This window comes from Lactuca saligna, chromosome 6 (assembly GCF_052625555.1).
Source record: "Lactuca saligna cultivar CGN05327 chromosome 6, ASM5262555v1, whole genome shotgun sequence".
NCBI lineage: Eukaryota > Viridiplantae > Streptophyta > Magnoliopsida > Asterales > Asteraceae > Lactuca > Lactuca saligna.
The window spans coordinates 13354966-13365069 of NC_136422.1; the positions used below are offsets into that span (position 1 = coordinate 13354966).

At 34.6% G+C, this 10104-nt stretch overlaps 1 protein-coding gene across 1 annotated transcript; it reads right to left on the minus strand.

The window, feature by feature from the left end:
- Window positions 1–8858: 8858 nt before the first annotated feature.
- Window positions 8859–9858, minus strand: LOC145002314 (uncharacterized). Its single transcript, XM_078961611.1, has 2 exons — window positions 9623–9858; window positions 8859–9477 (listed from the first exon to the last, which is right to left on the minus strand). Exons 1-2 carry the CDS (start codon window positions 9856–9858, stop codon window positions 8859–8861), a joined length of 855 nt encoding a protein of 284 aa, XP_078817737.1.
- Window positions 9859–10104: the final 246 nt, after the last annotated feature.

A 10104-nucleotide genomic window follows, 5' to 3' on the forward strand; every position in this document is an offset into this window, starting at 1 on the left:
GGAACATTGAAGTGACATAGGTAAGGTGGGGAGGTATGGCTGGTCATAGAGTGGGTGTGGGGTGGTTGCTTGTGACTGCGGATCAATGACACTGCTTTGAATGCGAAGTTGGATTTAGCTTTGCTATAAGTTTCAATCGATTTTGAAATTGAGTATTGTTCGCATTTGTATGAGTGTAGTCGATGAATCGATAAAGCAAGAACATATGAGTTTTGATTCGCAATTGGATTGATGATTGAGGGATGATTCGTGAAGAAAAAACGCGAAGTCAAGGACTATGAAACTGTTGTTTGCAAGAATTTAAAAACTCGATTGTGGAGTTGTTGATGCTCATTTTGCGAAAGTAAAACAATCGAGTGTTCGCATCTATGAATCAATTTGAAGTCAATTGGGTTAATATTCGCATATGGGTTCAACATATGAATTTTTGATTTCGCAAGTTTAGAGTTCATGAACTAAACTGTGTTCGCATTTTTTTTTTTGGAATGAAAATTTTGTGAATCGCATTTGATTTATTTGGTTAAAATGCGAAGGTGATTAATGCGAAGGGATGCGAAAGGTGTAAAAATGAAAATGCGAAGTATTTCTCAGTAGAATGCGAATTGGGGAAGAAAACAGAAGATTTCAATTATTGTCCCTGGAGTTTCGCATTTTTGGAATGAAAATTTTGTGAATCGCATTTGATTTATTTGGTTAAAATGCGAAGGTGATTAATGCGAAGGGATGCGAAAGGTGTAAAAATGAAAATGCGAAGTATTTCACAGTAGAATGCGAATTGGGGAAGAAAACAGAAGATTTCAATTATTGTCCCTGGAGTTTCGCATTTTTGGAATGAAAATTTTGTGAATCGCATTTGATTTATTTGGTTAAAATGCGAAGGTGATTAATGCGAAGGGATGCGAAAGGTGTAAAAATGAAAATGCGAAGTATTTCTCAGTAGAATGCGAATTGGGGAAGAAAACAGAAGATTTCAATTATTGTCCCTGGAGTTTCGCATTTTTGGAATGAAAATTTTGTGAATCGCATTTGATTTATTTGGTTAAAATGCGAAGGCTTAGGAAATTTTTTTAACACAAACTTTTCTCCTGTGATGTTTTCCCATTATCATAACAAGTTATACAATACGAACATAACACTTACCCTAATACATAAGGTTTAATATAGTTGACCGGCTTGACTTGATGACTTGACTTGACTCAAGATTGACGATTGTCACAACTTTGGAGGAATTTGGTTCATTGGAAGAAGATACCATCAAGGCAAACTGAAGGTTCATCATGCCGTCCTCTACTGCAACGATCCCTGCTGGTGTATCATCCTTCACTTGTGCCAGATGAGCGTTTTCTAGACCAGAGATGTTGAGAGCTTGTATCTGATCTTCCCATTCGAATGATTGTGCAACCATAGCCTTCTCATTGTTTGGTTGCCCGTTGCTTTTGCTATTTCCCACTGCAACAATCGATCTTTCATTGTTGGGTCTTCTGTCGGGGTGAGGACAATCACGAGCAAAATGCCCTGGCTCGTGACAGTTGAAACACCTAAGCTTTCCCTTATTGAACCCAACCTTCCTGTCAACGCTCATTCCCCAGTTATTCTTACCCATCTTTTTGGCAAATTGCTTTGCCCTAAATACAGCCATGGCGATTTGCCATGTGATGTCCATCTCCTCCACATCCTCCGGATGGATTTGATCAAGATCAGCAAACGATAGTTGAGGAGGAAGTTCTCCAGCGACAAGAGCATTGTAACAGTTGATAAGTCCTGCAGCAAAGACAATGTTCTCATCAATTTCCTTTCCCTTTGAGGAAGAATAACCCACATTTGAAGGCATTATTGAGAGAGTGGGAGCTGATGGATGAGAGAGTATCTGAGTCTGTGGAGGTGCATTGAAGGATAAGCCTGCAGATGGATAAGAAAAGGAAAACAAAGCATTGTTAGATGAAATGACAAGGTTTGCAGTCGAGTATGAGTTGACATGGTTTATTTCTCTTTGCTTGTCATCAATATTACATGCTTTGATGACAGCCATCACTTCAGCCAGGGTTAGGCGATTTAGATTTTTGGTCTTCTTAATCACAGCTACATTCATGTCCCAAGATTTTGGGAGTGCATTGAGCAGCTTTTTGTTGATCTCAGACTTGGTGTAGAAAATCCCTGCTACAATCATTTCAGTATTAAGAGTTGTAAACCGCTGCAGCTGGGCTTCAAGAGTCTCGTCGGGCACATAATTGAACATGTTAAAGCGCTGCCTTAACATGTCTTGGCGACTTTCTCGCATATCTTCATTTCCTTCATAAACTTCAATCAGTGCCTCCCATAAAGCTTTGGCAGAAGTATATTCCCTGAAACCTTGTGCAATGTCTGGTGAGAGTGCCATAGTCAAAATAGCCAATGCCTTCTCTTGTTCTTCGATGGTCTCGAAATCTTCATCGGTATAATTCTCGATTTTCTTATCCACCACTTGTCCCGTGACTATAGTGGTGATTCTGATAGGATCTTTAATTATGCACTTCCAGATCTTAAAATCCTTCATCTTTATGTATTTTTCGATTCTATACTTCCACTCGGGAAAGCTATCAGCAGACATAAGTCGGGGAATACGCGTAGTTGTCCCCATCACAGCGTCAAGTTCTTGGTATTGAGTTGAATTTTGTGTTTCCATTTTTGTTTTGAGTTGAATTTTGTGTTTTTAAAAATTTATCTGAGATAAACTGTAATAAATCTATTAGCCGTAAACTAGAGAATAAGTTCTGGCCGTAAACACTAGTTTACGGTCAAGAGAATAAGTTATTTTTAATTCAGGAATTAATTTAATTAATATGTAGCAATTGACTTAACCGTAAACCTTAAGGCCATAAACTCGAGTTTACGGTCCTAAGACACCTTTTGATTTAAACTCCAAAAAAATAATGGTGTGATTATCGCTTAACAGAAAATCGATTTTTTGTGAATAACCAGTTTACGGCCCATGAAAGTTAAATATAAATGTTCGATTTTTTTTTAAAATCAACTCAATTAAATGCCAGGATTAAAACTTGATCTCGAAGGCTATATATAACTGTGTGAAACAATTGTTTTCGGTGGATGAGCTTGCGGCCGTGAAGAGGAGTTTACGGCCGTAAGCTCAGGCCACAAACTTCGAAAGCCTTTGAATTTGACCGGAAAGAAACCCTCTTTGTTGCTGTGAATACCGATTTAGTTGAAAACGCAGTTGTTGAACGTCTTTGTCACTGGTTCCGCTCTGATACCAATTGTAAAGTCCCGAAAAACAGATCTACCAATGATCAAAGAGAATCATAGATGCAAACACGAATTAATAAGTAAATATAAAACAAAAACCAAGCTTGCATACGCTTTAAAGCTATAAAACGTCTGATACAACTTGGGAGAATACGAAGGCATCAACAACCAATAAAGTCTGACACAACGTCCTATTTATAGACTCAACTTACAACCGGAATGTGTTTACGGCCGTAAACACACCTTGACCGTAAACTCAAAACAAAATAATCTTTCTACACACCCACTACTATCAACTACTATGCGTAGACCAAACCACTATACAGGGTCTTTCAAATAGCATGTATCCCAGCTGGCTCGTCCTTATCACCCTCCACTAACCTCCCCGTCATCCACTCCTGTAAAAACCTTTTCTTACCCTCCATCGAAGCAAAACGTTACCTGAGAAGAATCAAAGGTAAGAAAATCCACGTGGTCCTCCAATATCTTGTTTCCGCTATAATATTTGATTAACTTTTTGTTTTGTAGTGATAATGCAGACAGTAGATGACTTCGATGCCATTAACAAGGAATTGGATGCGTTTTTCAAACACAAACAAAGAAGTCGATGCAAAGATGGAGTTCCTAAATACTCTCACAGACGAAGCGTTTGACGAATGCACCATACCTGAGATAAACCTAAATGATTTTGAAGGAATGTCGGAAGATGAAGCACCACAAGAGAAGCAGAGTGATAGTGAGGGTGACGATGAAGAGAAATTGCAGTTTCAATACTCAACCCATGATCCGAAGGTGAAATGGAAGAATATGAAGCCAGTTCTTGGAGAGAGGTATGAATCACCACACCAACTAAAGCTTTGTTTGACAAATTACTCTATAAGTAGGGGTTATCCAATTAGGTTCAAGAAATGTGATAATGTAAGGCTCGTGGCTGTATGTGCAAGTGATCCTAAGAAATTTTAATGTCCCTTTGTTGTAAGGGCCTCATGGATGAGTACTAAAAGATCATTCCAAATCAAAAAATTGTCTTTTACTTTAATTGCATTAGCTTGAATCTTGAGAGCATTTTTGTGTTTTTCTATTACTCAAAAGAAATGTTGAAATAGAGGTGGATTTGTATCGTTAAACATGAAATGAAAATGAGTGTAGCTTCTTCTGATTTGATGTAGACGTCTCCACCAGTTAATTAGATTATCGAGTTTGATTTGTTAGTTATGCTTTTAATTGAGTTGTTTTGTTTTGAAAATCCAATGTTGTTATGTTTCTTGAAAAGTTACACATAGAAAGAAAAAAAAAATCCACTTACCCATCTAATCTCATATCTCTCTCTTTTAAAGGGGTGGATTTAATAATTGAATGATGAGAATTTTAAAAAAAGGGTTCTATTTTTGTTGAAAAAGAAGAGAAAAAGGTGATATAGTTTGGATTGGGAAAGAGAGAAAAAAAAAAACAAAGGTTTTAATTAACGTTAGATATGACTTGACGATAATGTTAAACCCTGAACTTTTACGAGCCGTGGCGAGCCACATTGTTTTTAATGGGTGACATAAGACGACAATTTTGTATATATTTAAGTTTTATATATATATATATATATATATATATATATATATATATATATATATATATATATATATATATATATATATTTCAAATGTGTTTTTCTGTTAGACCTCTAGTAACCTTCATAACTTTCTTTGACACTTATGTTATGTATACATATATGATTTTTTTATAAGTTATGTAAAGAAGTTTATTGAGTTTTTTAATGAACACTTTTAATGTTTCACAATAGTTTTTTATATTAAATTTCAATATCAAGACTATATGTAGTTGCTAAAACAGTTTGTGGTGCAAAATTAAGTTTATAGAACTCTATAAAAAATATGTACGGAGTCTAGCATAAGGTCTAATAGATGATATATATATATATATATATATATATATATATATATGTGTGTGTGTGTGTGTATTTTGAGGTTTAATATAGAAACACTATTAACTATGAAACTAAGAAACCAATATTTTTTTCAAGTTTTAGAGCTTATTTTTTTATCAAAAAAACAAAATAAAAATACAGAAATTCATAACTTTTTATCATTTTTCAAATGATATCAAATTCAATTAAAAAAATTATTTTTTTTCGTCAAATTCACAGTGCGAATTTGTGCAGATTTGAACTCAGACAGTGAATCCGAAAAATATATTTAGCATTCACAAAGTGAAGTTATGAATTCATGTATATATATATATATATATATTATAAGGCTGCACAGAGTGGGTGCGGGAAAGAGGTGAGAGAAGCTTCCCTCACTCCTGCACACAACTCCGTGGGTGAGGGAAAGGCGAGGGAAAAAAATTGCGGGAAAGAGATTGGGGGAGGGGGTGCCGCACTCTCTCCCTTCATGCTATTGGTCGGTTTTTTTTTATTTTTATTTTTTATTTTTATTTTTTTTATCTTGTTTAATATTTATAAAATTATATACCTACTAAAAAATATATCAAAACTCATGGTTTTTAATTCCCTATAAAATTAGTATAATATATGTATGCAATATATTTTACAAAAAAAAAATTGAGGAAAGGGCTTCCCACCAATTTCTTGGCTTTTAGGTGAGGGAAATGAATGTATGGCCTACAAAAAGTGAGGGAAGCTTCCCTCCCACACCCTCCGATCTAAAGACTAAGCTCTAAAACTTAAAAAAAAAATAGTTCTTTAAAAAACCATTGATAATGGTTCTCTCTCTCTCTCTCTCTCTCTCTATATATATATATATATATATATATATATATATATATATATATATATATATATATATATATATCCTGTAAGAAATTTTTTTTGGTAGGAAGGTAAGAAATTTTGTTTCGACTTATTTTTTTGGCGAACAAAATAAATGAATCACCAAATGAATCAATAATAACATGATTCACCAAAAAAGATCCCGAAAAAACATTTCGATGATTCATTTTTATGATGATTTTGTTGATATTCACTAAAATTGTCATAAAAGTGAATTTTTTTCTTGATTTACCTAAAAATGAATCATGAAGATGTTTTTTTTTTTGGAATTTTTTCTTGTGAATCATCTTACTTTTGAATCATCTAATGATTCATTTTATTTTTTTGCTAAGAAAATGTGCATATAAAAAATTTCTTACCTTCCTACCAAAATTTTCCTTCTTATTTGATCTTGACTCAATATATATATATATATATATATATATATATATATATATATATATATATATATATATATATATATATATATATATACATATATATGATTTAGGGCTAATGTCATAAAAGCCCCCAAATTTTCAAGAAATGTTTTGTTATGTCCTAACTCCATTTCTGTGTCCACAAAAACCGCACATTTGGGCAAAAATTATCATAATTGCCCTCTTTTCCAATTTTTCCATTCTATGACATTAGGGAGGTTTGGTTCTTCCCGGAATTATGACCACCACTTCTCGTGTTACTATGATGACCGTTTTTCATCCAAATATTAGTTCTTTCTTTTCTTATAATCATTGATGAGTCAACAGGAAAACCAAACAAATAAATAGATTTAGTCACATAAAACTCACAATTTAACATTTGTTGTTATTTTTCTTACAGTTGTGGTGAAGCAAAGTTTTCTGTGGGTTACTAAAAACAAATAACAAAGATAGATAGATGATTTCTATGAAGCCATTTTGTAAAGTAAAAAACAAAAAATCTAACAAAAAAAGATGTAAAACCCCACAAAGATAATTTGCATTTGAAATCGACTTGAGGTGATCATCTGAAATAGAATTTATGCCATAATCTAAAATCAATTTGAGTAAGAACCCGAGAATCATCGGTCAGTGTTGTGAAATCAAAATCCAACATTGAAACTCAAAACCAGATTCATTGATGGCTTTGTAGGTGTGGGACAAAACTCACTTCTATTATCGTTTCTTCCCCCTTATTGTATGCTCGTATCCTTCTCATCCTCACCAAGTCTCACCACCACCTCTGGTCGTATCAGATATTCAGGATATTCAAGACTATAGACCAGCAAAATCAAAGCGATCCTTCATATGAACCAAGATGAAAACGAAATTGTTTTGAAAACCTGTAAATTCTAAAGCCGGCCATGGATCTGGGGTTGAAGTGGCCGACAATGGTGGTGACGTTTCTGGTGGTTATTGAATGACCCGAGAACATTTCTAGAGGTTGAACAGATATTGGTGGTAGCACGAGGGGTTTAACAGTAACGGTGGCCGCTGGTGGCCGGCTGCCGGAATAGGAGAGAGAAGAAATATCAACGATGAAGAAAAGGGGGAAAATGATGCATTTCTCTTGTGTAATGTACCGGAGAAGAAAAGGGTGAGGGTGCGGTGGGCTGAGAAAACCAAACACAAGACCCTAATCCTAGAACCAAACATCCCCTGATGTCATAGAAGGGTAAAATCGGAAAAGAGAGCAATTATGACAATTTTTATCTAAATGTGCGGTTTTTGTGGAGACACAAATGAACTTAGGACATAACCAAACATTTCTTGAAAATTTGAGGGCTTTTATGACATTAACCTATGATTTAAGGCAAAATTTGATATCAAATACAAATATTGGAGCCAAATGAAACCATGCTTTTAAGAACCTTAAGGAAAACAAATATGAGGAAACAAGTCGCATCCCTCTCTTATCGGCAATACACACCTGTCTTACTTTTTGTATTTTTATTTTTGTAATATTTATTTTATATACAACAAAATAGGCGGGAACTAACAAATGAGCAAGTCCAACGTCTAACTAACTAACCCACGTGTAAATTACTAAATGCCCTTGTGCGGCTTAATTAGGAAATTGAAGCTAACAGTTTCGAACTTGAAAGTACATAAGAGTGTAAGGTATAAGAGTGTAAGGTGTGGGCAACTAGACGTAACACCATTTTGGTGTCACATCACATATCACATCATCAATGGTGTTATAACACCAAGTGGAGAAATGGGCAACATGTTGTATCTTGTTATGATACCAAATTTTTTACCATTTTATAATTTATTTTTTATGTATTTTGATTTTTTTTAAACTTATACAAATATTTTTTAAATATAAATAATAAATAAAACATAATGTTTAAAAATTATAAAAAACAATTAAAAATTTTTAAAGATTAAAATTAACATAAAGACTAAATTACACATAATATCCAAAAACAAAAAAAAAAAAAAAAGAAATAACATCCAAATTCAAAAATAAAATAAAATAAAATAAAAAATAAAAAAAGACAACGCTATTCGTTATCGTTATTGTTACTATAGAAGATATAATCCGCCAAGTCCTCTCAAAGTTGTATGTGTTTATTTGCGTCCTGAATGTCAACAACGCGATGCAAATAATCTGTTGTTCCTGGTTGAAACTGAACGTATCTGGGCTCTGTTAGGATCTACTGTGCAATATTTCTCCCTTTATCTTCTACTACCATGTTATGCATTATGATACATGCATACATGATATATCGTAGAGTTTTTAAATCCAATGATCGTGTTGCATGTTCGACTATATGCCACTTCGCCTTCAGCACTCCAAAAGCACGTTCCACATCCTTACATGCTCCTTCTTGTCTTCTCTTAAAAAATTTGTCTCATTCTTCAACCGGGTGGCGGAATGTCTTCACAAATGTGGAATACTGAGGATATATTCCATCTGTAAGGTAATACTCATATTTGTATTCATTTCCATTTATCGTGAAAGGAGCATCCGGGGCTTTTCCATTCAAAAGATCGTCGAATATTGGCGACTTATCAAGAACGTTGACGTCGTTGCTGGAACCTGCAACCCCAAAAAATGCATGCCAAATCCATAAATCTTGAGAAGCGACAGCCTCTAACACCAACGAAGGTGATCCGTGATGACCATTTGCGTATTGCCCTTTCCACGCTACCGGACAATTTTTCCATTTCCAGTGTGTGCAATCAATGCTTCTTATCATTCTGGGAAACCCATGGCGTTCTTCATGCGCCGATTCTTGCAAATCATGCAACGAAGGTTTCCGCAAATACACGTCTCCAAAAGTTTCAACAACACCCCTTGACAATGTATACAAACTCTTTCTTGCGGTTCTTTCGGACATTCTCATATAGTCGTCCATGGTGTCGGGTGACTCCCCCATAGCCATCAAACGAATGCCCGCAGCACATTTCTGCAACGTTGTAAACCCTCGTCTACCTCTAGCATCATATCTTAATTGAAAAAATTTGTACCTAAACATAAATAAACTACAGTTTAAAAATATATTGCATATGTTGTAAAATTAAAGAAACATGTAGTACATTTTTATTTATTTTGTATAAAAGTATAGTAAAGAAGCGATGTCGGCTTTCCAAGGCGTTGGCGATTCGTAAGAACACATCCCTACGCAAACGAAATCTTCTTTTGAAGTCCTTCACCACGTATACACAATTATCTGCAAAGTAATCGCGATATAGATGTTCGTGTCCTTCCTCGCAATTTATGTTTAACATCGCACGTCTTGTTAGTAGCGGAGCTGAGTCTGGTTGTAGCAGGTGGGTAGTGTAATAATGATACATCATCCTAAAGAAAATATCGTCATCTGAATCATCAGACGAGTCGAAAGGATCCATATTTTTTTTTTCGAAGATAGTTGATAATATGTAGAGTGGAGAAGAGAAAATGTGTGAATTTTTTTATAAAATGGTAGGTATTTATAGGGTATAAATGGTTTTTTTTCAATAATTAATTTTTTTTATAACCGTTGCAATTTAAACGTTATCAAATATTTAAATTTACTCGTTGCATCATGTCGCCTTGGCCACAAGATCCACTCTCGACGAGCAATAACGAATAGGGGGGACAGTGTTCCCCGTATC